The following is a 14,502-nucleotide window of genomic DNA, read 5'->3' on the forward strand; positions in this document are numbered from 1 at the left end:
ACCCGGGGTTTTTTTTTCCCTGATTGTATACCAAGGGGCTGCAATGATGTTGCCTTTCCTCACGGAGTCTAGTTGCCTTGAAAAGGTAGTGGTGGACTGCCTTCAATTGCTGCATTCCTTGTGCTGGTGCTCCCACTATAGTGTTAGGGTGGGGATATATTTGGTTAAAGGATACTTGAACTTTTTTGTTTTTGCAAAATCCAGGTGAAAATCTCTTTTGGTGGGGGGGAGGAATGTAGGGGGAGACAGTGGTTCAGTATTTAAGAGATCAGCAAAACATTTGCATGATTATTCAGTTAGTCTCTACTAATTTTTATTTAAAATGGAGAGGAAAATGGAAGAAAAATAAAATATATTTTGGGTGAATTCATAGTTTTAGGAAATCAAAGACCTATGATTTTGGGCGCATTAGTTTCTCTGTTTCTCCGCCCGCCCCCCCCTCGGTCCTGATAGTGCTAACTTTTGCTGGGGTATGGATTCTTCCGTGCTGGATATTGTCCAATACCTTGGTCAGGTAACTGTTTTTCAGCTATGAACCTAGGCGGTGAGTGTTGAGAATCTGTTCAACTGTAGCGATCAGCACAGCACCGGGCAACTGAGGAACTTGTTTTCAGCCAGGAGTCTGCCTTTAGGAGAGAAAATTGCTAAAGATCATCTTTTTGCATTTTTAAAAAAGTTTGGAGAGAAGGCGAAGAACTTGCATTTATATAGTGCTTTTCATGTCCTCAGGATGCTGCGAAGTGCTTCACAGCAAATGAAGTACTTCTTGAAGTATAATCACTATTGTAATGTAGGCAAGCTTGGCAGCAAATTTGTGCACAGCAAGTCCACACTAAATAGAGTAAGATAACTAACCTGTTTTTTTTAGTGGTTCAAATAGTTCCATGGGATCTTTTATGCCCACCTGAGCAGATAGACAGGGTCTCTGTTAATGTCTCATCCGAAAGATGGCACCTCTAACAACGCAGTGCGCTCTCAGTACTGCACTGAAGTGTCACCTAGATTATGTGCTCAATTATGTGATGTTTTACAGAGGAGATGAGAAAATCTTGTTACTGAAGCAAATCTTACTACACTCGGCAAAGGTGGTATTTTGGAAAGATGAGATTCAGTTAAATTTAACTACCTTGATTTTTAAAAAAATTTATCCCTTGTAAAGGAAAATTGATTTTAAAATAGAAAACTAAAATACTTGTAGGCAGTATAAGTAGTGCTAGATTTGCAAATTTAAGCTATATCCCAAATCAAGCCTGTTCATGTATTTAACAGTAATTCTGCTTTTCAATGACAATAGCTATCCAGTCATTTTTGACTTTTACATAATGTGCATATGTCAATCTGTTGGAACACTGGGCAGTTTTACAGGCTTTGTCATCTGATAACCTGGTGCTCAAGATGGGTTAACACAAGGAGTCCAAACTGCAGCCCCGGAGCTCTAGCAATCTGGTTCTTGAGGCCCAGGCAACTTGTTCCCATTGCGCTTATTTTTCTTATTGATTGATTGGTTTGTCCTTTTTTGAATTTGTGGGCCTGAAGATTTGAAACAGGCTGTTAAATTTTTTGCAAGTCCTAAATTGGAACATCAAAATCAGTTTGTATCAGCAACTTGATATATATGGAAATTAACAACGATATTAGGGATGGGCAATAAATGCTGGCCTCGCCAGCGATGCCCACATCCCTGAGGCATGCATCTATAAGGCCCACAAAGACAAACGATTGGACACTTCTAGGATAATAATTCTTGTTAGTTCTATGTCACATGTTTCACCTTGTATTAAATGTATTTGTACCAATGGAATGAGTTATGAGAAAACCAGCGGCGAGGAAAATATGAAGGGCAGATTCCTAGGCAGTTGAGTTTTTTTGCTCTCGCCTGTGAAGTGGCCTGTTGGCTAAAGTGAAATTTTTAATTAGAAGCTAGAAAAAGTAATAACCATGATTAACTTCGTGTTCAGGTGAGCATTTAAATTCAAATTGAAAAGGAGGAAGAGAAAAAGTACTTTAACATTTTTTTAAAAAAGAATATTTTGTACATAGTTTCTGGTGGAAAATGTCATCTCTTGCTATGGTGTATGTACTTTTTCTCTTTTCTTTCCCCCCCCTGCCCCCCCAAGGTATGCAGAAACTCAATATATGGTGTGAATTTCTTTCTTTGAAATGCTTTGTTTGCTCTCCATTAATTGAACACTTTTTCTGACATTGTATCAGGTTTTTATTTCCAAAATTACATTCAGGTGCAAATTATTTTCAGTCAAAGGCAGTTTACAATGTAAAAAGAATTCAGATTAATGTGTATAATAGTTTGCTCAAACCAACATGTACATTTTGCAGTTGGAAGGGCTGTGTATTGGTACAAACCAAAAAGGGATCATATGTGAGATACAGTCCTTGCGCTCCTTAAAACCTACCTTTTTGACAAAGCTTTTGGTCACCTGTCATCTCCCTTATGTGATTTGTTGTCAAATTTTGTTTAACGCTCCTGTGAAGCACCTTGGAGTGTTTTACTATATTCAAGGCACTATATAAGTGCAAGTTGTTGTTGACTCTCACTGTGGAAACCCAGCTCAGTCCTCAGAGAGAAGCACCAAACCTGCCTGACTCTCACAATAAAACACATTATACAACAGCGCACAGCACAGGTCGATGGGTTAATCATTGGGCTGTAGCCGGTGGTTCCTCTCCCTCCTGCAGTCACTGAAGACACCGGGTCACGTTTAAATAACACAGCATCCATTTCCCCTCCAACCTGCTCTTATCGATTCAAATGTCAATCCTGATTCTAAATCTCGCAGGCTGTTTCGTAGACAGAGAACAGAGTTGAAATTCTCAGAATTGAATGCAGGCAGGGAATTTCCTCCTGGCTGGTCTCGCTCCACTAGCCGCATTTCCGGCGAAGTTATAATGATGGGGTCACTGGGTGGGACCAGCTACGAAGGCCGCTTCTTGAAATGGGAGGCAGGGGAATGGCTGGGACAGAAGATAGGTAGACTCCTCAGGGACACAGCCAAGGTTGTTAGAGTAACGATTTTTATCTACAGCAGAAATGGATCTAGAGTGGCAACATATCTTTTCTATTGAGCTTCATAGTTAACAGACAAACCTCTCATATCTTTATATTGAAAAATAAAAAAAGCTCATTGTCTACGATGAATACTTTAAGGGGGCTTCTTTTCTGGGCATAAATAAATTACAATCGAGCATGACTCGTACTGCCGTCTTTTAATGGGTGGGAGTAAAGCCCCATTTGCTGTACTCAATAAGGGGACACATTCCAGCTCCATTTTCATTGAATTAACTCATTAGAAACTGATCCCTTTTCCCAGTCACAAAGCTGAGGGAACCCATTTGACTCCTCTAAATCGCCCTCCCACTTTCACCTTTCATTCCCCACTCACACAATCTAACCACCTCTTAAATGGTTCCAGAGCTTTAGGCCCAATTGCTGAGGAAGAGCTGACGGTGAATATGCACAGATCCTGAAAACTGTTGGTTTTCGGTAATTTCCAATTTGGATCAATCCCCCTTGATGTCTTGTTAACTAGCACACTTTTACATCAGTAATCATTGAACAGATAGGGGGGCACAATGGGAAGTGAGTGAAAGAGCATCTTATTGTGAGGGGAGATTATAGGGTCTGGGTACACGAGGCACTGAGCAACGGCACCTGGCATTTAGACAATAAGTGTACAACAGAGCTGGAATGGAGAGATGGGGATTTCCTCCGTGCTTTCAGTCCGGCCAAGTTATTGAACACGTTCATGCGGCAGGTGTTGCATTTCTTACACCAGCGGAGAAAGCTCGGTGCCACAAAGTACTTTTCTCCTGAGTTGCTAACAGCAGTGCCTGGTAGAGCAAACCTCAATTCCCGGAGGTTCCTGGACAATCCTCCTGAAGTGCAAGTCATGCTGTAATTCAGCTGTATCCCTTACTCTGCTTTCACAGGATTTTCACTTAATTGGTTCCTTTCTTTCTCAAAAGCTGAGTCATTATGCTGAAAACCCTTTTGCAGTATGCATTTGAGACTGGAATTGAAAGTGTGAATGGTATAATTTTTAAAATTTGGCTGTTTTCACTTATGGTATTTGTTCTAAAACTTCCATCTATCTTTTTGATCAGTTTTTTGATTCTTGAAATTCTCTTTTTTGCTGTAAAATGCAGTAGTAGTCATATAGCTTGACACAATCAACCTCAATACAAAGATCTTCAGGCAACTTTTCAGTATCGGACCATTTCACTTCACTGTTCAGTGAGAAGACTGGTACTTGTTTAAAAACAAGATGTCTTGAAATCATACCATTGCTCAAGGTATTCAGTGCACCTTGACAATCCCTTATTTGTTTCTTCCTCAAATTTTCTCCACTACAATAGAGACAATGTGTAAAATAGCCTGAGCTGATTGTCCGTAGAACTTGTCCACATTCCTTCTCTGTAGTTCAGAATGAAGACCTTCCATGACATAGTCCAGATCTGTCCAGGGGACACTGTTGCATTCTAGCTTTTTAGATTGCTTTATAAAATACTCCCATTGGGTTTTGCATGAAAAGTAAATTTAACAAAGACAAAGAAACTCCTGATCATCCTCACTGAATGCTTCCCATGTAATCTTTGCACATTCTTCTTTCCCCTTCGAAACAAACTATGCCATTAATGCAGGCTGGCATTGTATGACTTGCTATATGGTGGGCAGAAGGGAGAACCACCTTGTTAATTCATGAAGCAGAAGTCCCTTGTACTCCATTTCTACAAAGTCAAAAATGACATCTGTCCATTTACTGGAGGAAGAGAACTTGCTGTACACTTTCACAATAAGACATTCCATGTCAAAATGTCGAAAGCTTTCATGGTATTTTTTTTAACACTTATGAATTACATGGCGCTTACATCCAACCTGAATTGTTGTCATTCAGTTGTTTGCTTTTTTTTGCAATTTCTGAATCCGGTAGAAAATTTGGAAGCAATTTGTTACTACAATCTTGACAGGAATAACTAGTGATGAATCACGCCATAGTAAATTTCTCCCAAATTCTGCTGCTGTCACTAGATTTTCCTGAGGTCATTTTTTTGTTAAAAAAAATGTAATTTGAGGTGTCCTTGTCAATCTTTCATAGCGTCATTGTGTTTTGTACATTCTGCATGTGAGGTAATGGCTCTTTTTTTCATATTTAATGGAAAATGCTTGATGAAGCAGAATGCTTTCAGCCTGAAGCCATCCACTTTGCGAAGTCAGTTTTTATACTCTGTCCTCCTTACACCAGTTGTCATTGTAAATACAGTACTACTTTTTTCTTTTCACGGTACATTGGGACCTACTATGTTGTGAAGAGCTACTATGTTGTGAAGAGCCACCATTGACATTCTCCATTGAAAATCGGATTAGTGCAAAATGTTATTGCTCACGAACCAGAATTACCCTTGGTTACTATGCTAAAGTGAAACAGCAATGACTTTACGGTAACACACTCCCTGCACAGGGGCCGCACGCTCGGCCCAGTGAAGTAACTTGCTCGCAGCAATGTCCAGCAGATCATTCTTTATTTCATAGACTACAGTACAGTCTGGGAGGATTGGCAATCCTTGATGTCCGCAAACACAAAAATGAATACAACCAAAAAAATAGCAGAGTAATTGCTCTGTCACTGTGAGCCTAAATAAAAGTTTTCACTCACTGGTAGGGGTGCACTAATTTCCCTGAGTGCCCCTATGAACAATTTTCCACTGCCCCCCGAGAGGCACGCTTTCTCATCTTTCTCCTTTCCCTCCCCCCACAAGAGTTGTGCTCCAGAGAAATTGAATTCTTTATCACCCAAAACAAGAGCAGAAAATGCAGGAAATACTCAGCAAGGCAGGCAGCATCTGTAAAGAAAAGAATATTAATGTTTTAGGCATAGCTTGGCCTTCACCAGAACATGAAGATTTACAGATCAACAACATAAGAATGAAAAGAGGAATGGGGAGGGAAGGGGACCAGGAACATGAGAATTTTTTTTTAAAAATCTGTTAAATTGGGTCGAGGACAAGAGATGGTTGCAAGGTTTTCATGTTCTTGCAATTTAGCTAACCTTTTTGAACAACTCACTCATTTTCTGCATCTCATATGCCTTTTATTTCCCTAATCTCTCTCTTTCCATGCCACAGATTGTCTTATGCCATTATCTGTTCTGACAGTCAACCAACTCTTCTCTGCCGAATGGGCTGTGGTAGGGTAGTGTTTGTTACTGTACTAATAGTGCAGTGGACATGGGTTCAAATCCCACTCTGGCATTTAGGGAAGGAAACCTGCCATCCTTACCCGGTCTGGCCTACATGTGGCTCTAGTTCCATGCCAATGTGGTTGACTTTTAACTGCCCTCTGAGCTTAGCAAGCCACTCAGTTGTATTAAGTCACTACAAAGAATAACAGTGGTTCAAGAATACAGTCCACTACCACCTTCTCAGGGCAACTAGGGATGGGCGATAAATGCTGACCATACTGGTGATGCCCACATCCTGACATTGATTCTTTTTTAAAAATTAATTTAACTGCTCATTCTTTTTTCTTATGATTGTGATCCCCTTATTCCCCACCCCTTTCTCTTGACCCTCACTGTGTTCCTTCCTGTGAGCTCTTCATCGGTAATACCCACATGCCTGAAACATCAATATTTTCCTTTTCTTTACAGAAGTTGTCTGGCTTGCTGAGTGTTTTCAGCATTTTCTACACAGTAGATCTTGTTTGTAGATAGCACTGGATATGCGGTGCTAAGGGATTTCTCAAAATAACAGAAAAAAGTCAACTGACGAGCAATATGTTTTTCCTGTATAGGAAAACTATCTTCCAGTAATTCATGTATGCCACTACTACAAGCATGTATCATACTCATGGTCAGCAACAGCACAGTACCACACATTTTTCCAATATTGTCCAGAGTTCAACCGCAAACTTAAAACACTACAGATTTCTCATGTCTATTTATTTAGAGTTGGAAATTCTTTTTTTTAAAAAGCAGCTTAATGCTATGTATTCATCAGTCTTTATACCAAGATAGTAACTTATTTGGCTTGTAACACTTAACAGATGTCAGCTCTCGAGGCCCAATCTAGTTTAATTGACCGTAGGCATTTCTTAAATCCTCGGTTTCCAAAATTTAAAAAAAAGTAAATTACAGAACAAACTACCAACCTTCCCAGCAATTTTCATCACAAGAAACAAGGAGCCATTGAACACTGACATTTCTAATCTTAAGCAATAAACTGGAATTCCAGACTGTGTAAAATAGCAAATGCACCAAACCACTTCTAAACATTGAGGCATTTAATAATACATAATTTTTTTTAAAAACACATACACCACTGGAATTTCCAAACTTAGACAAAGTGAACAAACAAAATGCTCTCAACGTGGAAGAGTGGAACTGGACTACACTGCTTCTACCATGTACCAGTCACAGACTAGTTAGTCAGGAGATGAGAGCTTCACTGTTGGAATTCGTTGAAAGCTATGATTGCAGGCTATGGGACTTTCCTTTTGTCTGGTCACGCATGATATTTCTTAGATACGTTCCCTTACTCTTGAATCATTCTATGTATTACCAAGGCTGCAATGAGATGATCGCTTCTTTGCCCCTCCTTTGCTCTGATCAGCTGCAAACAGGGACATTAGTTTGCATTATTACACTGACTAAAAGTTGAACCTATTTTATACTAATTAATTCCTTTAACACACCTTTAAAAAGAAACTCAATAGTCCTCCCACGTGAAAGGTAATTGGAGTGAAATGTCTCTTTACCCCAACTTTCCTTCCACAGCAGCGTTCCACAGGTTCCTTGTGGCACTGTAATGTGGCAAACTGTATTTCCAGCACCCAGGCGACCAGCCACGAAGAAATTCCAGCGTGGAATGAATGGGTCATTAGCTGAAACAGAACGTGGAGACAGCCTCAAGTTCCTAGGAGACAGCCAAGGATGGTGCGAAGTGGGAACAGAGAGTCTGAGGTGCAAATGGCACAAACAAAAATAATTTTCTCCCGGGATGCCAGCAGCAATACCAAGAGGGTTGACAACCCTAAATTACTACTTCAACAAAGAAAGCTGCACCCATTTTATATCAGAGGGCATCAACTTCAATTACTCATCACAGGCTTCTGAGGAACATTTGTAACCCACACCTTCGTAGGTTTTAATCACTGACACCAGCACTTCATTTCATCACTGTACTTTCCTCTCGTCCCAGAAAATTTTTTGGGACCCCTGACTTCTCCCACCCACCAAACCCACACTCTGACCAGACAAGGGATGGCTTTCTCCATGGCCATACCACTCTATGCTATCATAACCGAGGAGGAAATGCAGGAGCAACGTGTCTAGGCCAGGAGAATCAGGCAACGTAGCTGGATTCCTCAGGATACAAATTGCCACCTGGCATTGAAGGCATCAACTGAGCAGCCACTGACCCATGTGAACAGGCAGAGGTTCCATTCTGCAAAGGTTCAGCTTGTCTGTGATGCAAACCAGGCCGTGTCTCCACTTGCTATTGTGAGGGGCATCAGAGGGCAGATTCTGCAGGGTGTCTTCATTGATTGATTGACTGCAGCGGCAGCATCTCAAACCTCCCTCCTTCTACACTTCTACAGGATGACACCAAAGCAGATTTCTTTGGGCCAGTAGGACCTTGCCAGAAATCCACAACTGTGTGAAGAAGTCTGGTCGATTTCCTCACGTTAATGTTCATAAATAACAAATCATGAGACAAGCGCTCAATTGCAAACTAAGAGGGTGTGTGCGAGGATAAGACAGTCAGTTAAGGAGTATGTAGCAATTGTGATGGGAGAAGTGAAGAAAGAGTTGTGGGGTCATGAGGATGTTAAGAGTGGAGGAAGGTGTCTTGGAGTTGTGCTAGGCAGTTAGTGTGTGTTAGAGGAGTTGTAACCTTGCCCAGAGTATAATGTGAGTGTTGCTTTAAAGGGGTAAAGAGTGTGGTGGTGAGGAGGGAGGAAAGAGAGAGAGTGCTACCCTTGCCTGCCCTCTAAGCGTTTTCACTTCCTTCTGCGCTGTTGATCAATCCTGGGTGGGAGCAGGGGTTGTATGATTGTGCTTGTTTTGGCTGTGTGTAGGACAATGTAACTTTGCATCTGGACTCAATTCAGCACATGTACTTTCTCATCAGTCACTTTTCTTATGTCTACACTGATTCATGTGTTCTATTGTAGAGGTAGCATACTTGCATTTGATCATAAACCGGCATCATCTCTTAAGTAAAACTTGATTTTTTAAAAATTACTACGCTGTTTTCAAAGCTCATTGCTTTAATCCTAATGTAAGAAAACTGCAGTTTAGCACAATTTTGGCTTAAGTTTTCTAAGTGGCTAATCAAATTAGTTGATCTTTTACCCAATTTTAGTTGATCAACTTTCAGAAACCCATGGGAAGGAGTACAATATAATTTTGGGGGTCAATATTGTAGTTGTGAACTGTTAAAAAAATATCTGGTTAATTAATATGTAAGGAGTATGACTTCAGTAATCTCGAACTTTTTGTGATATTTTGTAATTTCATAAATAGGAATTTTCTTTTTCAAATCTAGGTATTAACCTATTTGCGCAGTCCTAACTGGGACGCGCGCATTGCAGCTGGCCAAGCAGTAGAAGCTATTGTGAAGAATGTATCTGAATGGAACCCTACTCCAAAGCTAAAGCAAGGTATTGTCATTCTATGCATAGGTGAAGCTAACCATTCATAACCAAATTAATAATTTTATAATTTTACTTGTGCAGTAAGAAAATGAAACTGAGATAAAAGTAGTCATTGAAATAATTCCAAGTAAATTAAAACTTTTCTAGTATTTTGCTGCATGATAGTGTTTTTCCTGTCAGGTGGCTGGATCACCAAAGGTTTTTATGATCCTTCAGTGCATCTGCTGATGACTGAACCTGATGAAGAAACTACTGTTCACCTTGTCTCAGCATAGGATGCTTTGGGTGTTCAGTCAGTCGCTGCAGCACTATGCGATTCTTATAACAGTTCTTGCTTTCTGCTCAAGTCACTGGTGTTCATTTTTGAAATGATGGTACCACGGTACAGAACGCCACACCATCATGACCTATCTAGTACCATGTGGTGTACTCACAATTGTTGGTGGGGTTGCATGCCTTGAATGTTTCTTTGTACTGCAGATATACAAGGATCTATCAAGTTGTTTTGCAAGGCCTTGCACCATAGGAAAGCTTGCTGCTCTTTAGTTCATTTTAGAACTCTTGCAAACCTACTACCTAGCATCTGAACTACATAGCTCACGTAACAAAGTTATCCTTTTGGGTTTAGCTTTTGAGGCTTTTGTACTTGCATCTATGTGGTGTATTACAAGTCTAGAGCTAGTTACAAGAGATGCAAATTTTTAGATATGAAAATGAGCCAAAGATGGTGTAAATTGGTGGGTGTGAAATATTTTCTTCTAGAAGTCAAAATGTGTAAATCCAGAATGTTTCTTGCATTTCTGTTCAATATGGAGTGGTGTATTAGTTTCTGTAATTATGACTAATTTCTGTTGAATTTAATTTTAGAGCCCGTCTCAGAAATTCCAACAGATGAAACATCTTTGGATCGTTTGAGCTTTGATAGATTTGATATATCACGTCTCTTGAAACATGGAGCATCTCTTCTTGGCTCTGCTGGTGCAGAGTTTGAGATCCAGCATGAGAAATCAGGTACATTGATTTTCAGATTACATACAAAATAAGCTGAAATAGTGGGTTTATTTGAATTATGTGGTGAGTGATTTGAAATTTATTCCATGATCCTAATATCATGACCAGGGCTACTTTTACTCTATCCTTGGGTCTTGCTGCTCTTGATCAAATTTTGTTGGACATAGCTCCATGAATTTAATTCAATTCAGCAATCATAATTGGTTGTAGATTTAGCTCAGATTTGTTATCGAGGACAAATGTGGGAGAGGAGGAGGTGTCGGAGGTGGCGAAGAAAATAAAACAGCCAGATCAGTTGTATGTAGCCCTCCTTTTCAAAAAAAAATAAATGAGGCTGAAGTATCTTGGGACATATCCCAATCTAATAGATTTTTGGCTCCAGCCTGAAATTGAAATACCAAGCAGTCTGTGGACTATTCTTTGAGACTCACTTGGCATCTTCTCTCTTTCTCCACCACCCCCCCCCACTGCCTCCCAAACACATAAGAACATCTGATGGAGAAAGGAGACCAACAGCAGTGTCCCACCCAAAAAACAATTGGATCATTAGTAGGCAGCATCTTTGTTTCCTGACCCAACTAGAAACCAAGAACAAATTGCTTCAACCTATAAACCTGCATTGCTTCCAACACAGGCATGTGTCAAGTAACTTTAATGCATCAATATGCTTCTCTCAAGCACGGTGGTCAAATTGTTCAGTGATCTCAAATGTGGATGTGAACTCATGAAAATAAAATAAAGATACTGTCAACTGCTTATACCCGAGTTGAGCTTAAAAAAAAGCTTTTTGTTTTATTCAATTTAAATTCACGCAATATGTGTTGGACCTTTTATTTACAGGAGAAATAATCCTATGGTAGTGGTACGCGGGTGATTATTTGGACAAAATGGATCACAATTCCATTCTGTCCATTAATCTGATCTTCGTTGGCAAGTTTGAAAGTCTACCATTACAAGATATAGCATGTTCCCAATTTATCTTAATCTGGTTTGATGGAATAATGACTTGGATTTATAGGACTGATTCTAGTAATTGAGATATCCACAATCTGTTGAGCATGGATGCCCTATACGTGGTAGGGGAGAGAAAGAGCTTCAACCCCTTTCCCAGGCTATTAAGGATAAATGAATACTACAGCCTTCAACAATTTTAGCTACATTAACGAGCATAATTATTAATGCCTTTTAGACTAGTGCATTGTCAACTCCTCATTGTAGCCAAAAGAGCTGTTTTGTTTATGCAGAGTGACATGGGTTTTTGTTGAAGTCCCCACAGTCTCTACTACTTTTATGGAAAATTGACTCAAAGGAATTGCAATGCAAATAGAACTAAAATAGAGAAACGGGAGGAGAAAGCAATATTTAAACAAAACTCCCAAACTTATTCTTCAGATGGGTTGGACAGAATCAGAGAAACCATCATTGTGAGGTTTTGTACCCATTCATCTTCCTAGCTAGCTTTGCAGAAGTAGGAGGTGATCCAGGTTTTTGTATTATAACTAGGAAGTAAACTCCTAACATCTGGCTCACAAATGTAGAGAAATGGTGAGGTGGTAGTGTGTAAAATAGAAAATTTTGCTTTTTTTTTAAAAAAAGTACTATTTTAGAATTGGTGAGAAAACAGCAATATCTGGCTGTTGTGGAAGGAGCCTTCAAAGAACAGAGGGTGGAGAAGAAATCCATGAAGAATTAACAATGTTGGCTGTATGTGTGAAACTACAAATTTACTGTTAACCATTTACAGTGGTTATTACTTCAACTATTCTGTCTTCGCAAACTTATTGCCCCATCACCAACCTCCCTTTCCTCTCAAGTCTTCAAATGTGTCATTACCTTCCAACTCCATGCCCATCACTCCCATAGCTATAATTGAATTCCTCCAGTTTAGCTTTCGCCCTTCTCACAGCACCAAAGCCATGAATGACACCCTTTGTGACTGTGACAGTGGGTGTTGTCCCTCCTTGACACAGACCACGCCATTCTCCTCTAAAACCTCTCCTCTGTGTCATCCAGCTTTGTGGAATTTCCTTGGCATGACCCCATTACTAACTTTTGAGTGTAGCCATCACATCTGTAGCAATTGTTTTCGTCCCTTGTATAGTCACCTCCCGAAGTCTCCCAAGGATCTATCTTGGGCCCTCTTCTTCCTCACCTATATGCGATCATCCACAGGCATAGGGTCAGGTGTATGTATGTTGACATTCAGTCTTACCTTTCGACCATCTCTCGACTGCCTGTGTGCTGCCAAACTGCTTGTCCAGTATCCAGTCTTGAAAGAGTCCTAACTTCATCCTGTTCGACTTTGGAATGGCTGAAGCTGTCATCTTCAGCCCTGCCACAAACTCTGCTCCCTTGCCACTGATTTCATCCTCCTCCCCAGCACTGTCTCAAGTTGAACCAGGCCGTTTAAAACCTTAGTATCTTGTTTTGCCCTGAGTTTTCAATCACATTTCCTGTCTATCACAAAGACCGCAGCTCACTGCACCTCTGCCACTTCCTCAGCCCCTTTGTTACTGAAACATCTATCTAATCTATCTATCCTCCATACGCAACTACACTAAAGCTCAGCGTACTCCTGCCATAAACTCCAAGTTGTCCAAATCTTTGCTGCACAAATCCTGTCCATCGCCATCCATGTCCTTGTAGGCTCTTTGTCCCCCAATACATTAAGTTTTAAATCCTCTTCTATAAATCCCTCTGGCCCTGCCCCATTCTACCTCTGCAATCTCCTTTATATCATCTCCCGAATACTTTGTTTTTCGGACACTGGCCTTTTGGTTATTTCCGCCCTCCGCCCTTCCATTCAGCCATATGGGTCCTACTTTCTGCAAGTCCTTCCCCGAATCTGTGTCTCACTATCTTGCCCCTCTTTTTGGAAAAAAAAACCTTCACCCATCTTTTTTATCAAGCTTCTGGTCTCCCCTCCTAGCTCATTCATTTACCTTACATCTATTTGTAAAGTGCCAGGATATGTTGTTTTACATTAAAAGCACTATCTAGATGTCAGTGGTTATTCATTAACACATGCTGGTTGATTATTATGAACGTAGACATTGAATAAGAGGCCCTAAAAAGTTACTGTATGTCAGACCTGGGATTTGCACTTGCCCTTGCAGTTATTGATCAACCTATTAATGAAATATTTTCTTTGTTCTCTGTTGCAGGAGAAATTGATCCCAAGGAGAGAATAGCTCATCAGAGAAAATTGTTGCAAAAAAAATTGGGCCTGGACATGGGAGCAGCTCTAGGAATGAACACCGAAGAGCTCTTTAATGATGAAGATCTCATTTATAATCCCTCTCCAGCTCCAACAGTACTGAAACAACCTGTAGGTAGAACCTCGGGCTGTTTGTCTTCAAGGAATCATGCAGTGGGTTTGGCTTCTTTTGTGCTTCTGGTAGCTTAAAGTCTGCATGCTTGTACCTGTTAAAGCTCTATTAACTGATTTTCTTGCAAGTGTCTTTTGTTTTTTGATGTGCTTCCATTAAAATTAAAAGCAGCTTGAGTCTCATGATTTGGAATTTATACAGGTTAATCATGTTGTACTGGACACGAGATAGTTAGACATTTGCAACTGGAAGTTAGTGAAAAGGGAGATACTAATTGCTTACTAGTACAAATAACAATCTCCATTTTAAACTTTGAATAATTTGTGGTCAATAATGCAAGTATGTTTGATTTCACTGAGGAATGGAGCACCATTCTGTCCACTTTAAGCACCCAGTGTCGTCTTCAAGCATTGCCAGCTCCCTCTCCTCAGATTCAACTTGTTTTTGAACTGGGTTGAGACTGTCCAGAATCACTTTTTACTATTTCATAAT

General features: G+C 40.2%; 1 protein-coding gene across 3 annotated transcripts in view; it reads left to right on the forward strand.

The window, feature by feature from the left end:
- Positions 1-14,502, forward strand: part of btaf1 (BTAF1 RNA polymerase II, B-TFIID transcription factor-associated) — a 117,714-nt gene that overhangs the window by 20,867 nt on the left and 82,345 nt on the right. For 2 of the 3 annotated variants that reach the window (XM_068002437.1, XM_068002439.1), the window contains exons 3-5: positions 9,562-9,676; positions 10,538-10,681; positions 13,846-14,051. In XM_068002437.1, the coding sequence (XP_067858538.1) occupies positions 9,562-9,676; positions 10,538-10,681; positions 13,846-14,051 (465 nt within the window). The remainder of the gene's footprint in view (positions 1-9,561; positions 9,677-10,537; positions 10,682-13,845; positions 14,052-14,502) is intronic. The other variant, XM_068002438.1, reaches the window with a different exon arrangement.

This window comes from Heptranchias perlo, chromosome 21, assembly GCF_035084215.1.
Source record: "Heptranchias perlo isolate sHepPer1 chromosome 21, sHepPer1.hap1, whole genome shotgun sequence".
NCBI classification, from domain to species: Eukaryota; Metazoa; Chordata; class Chondrichthyes; order Hexanchiformes; family Hexanchidae; genus Heptranchias; species Heptranchias perlo.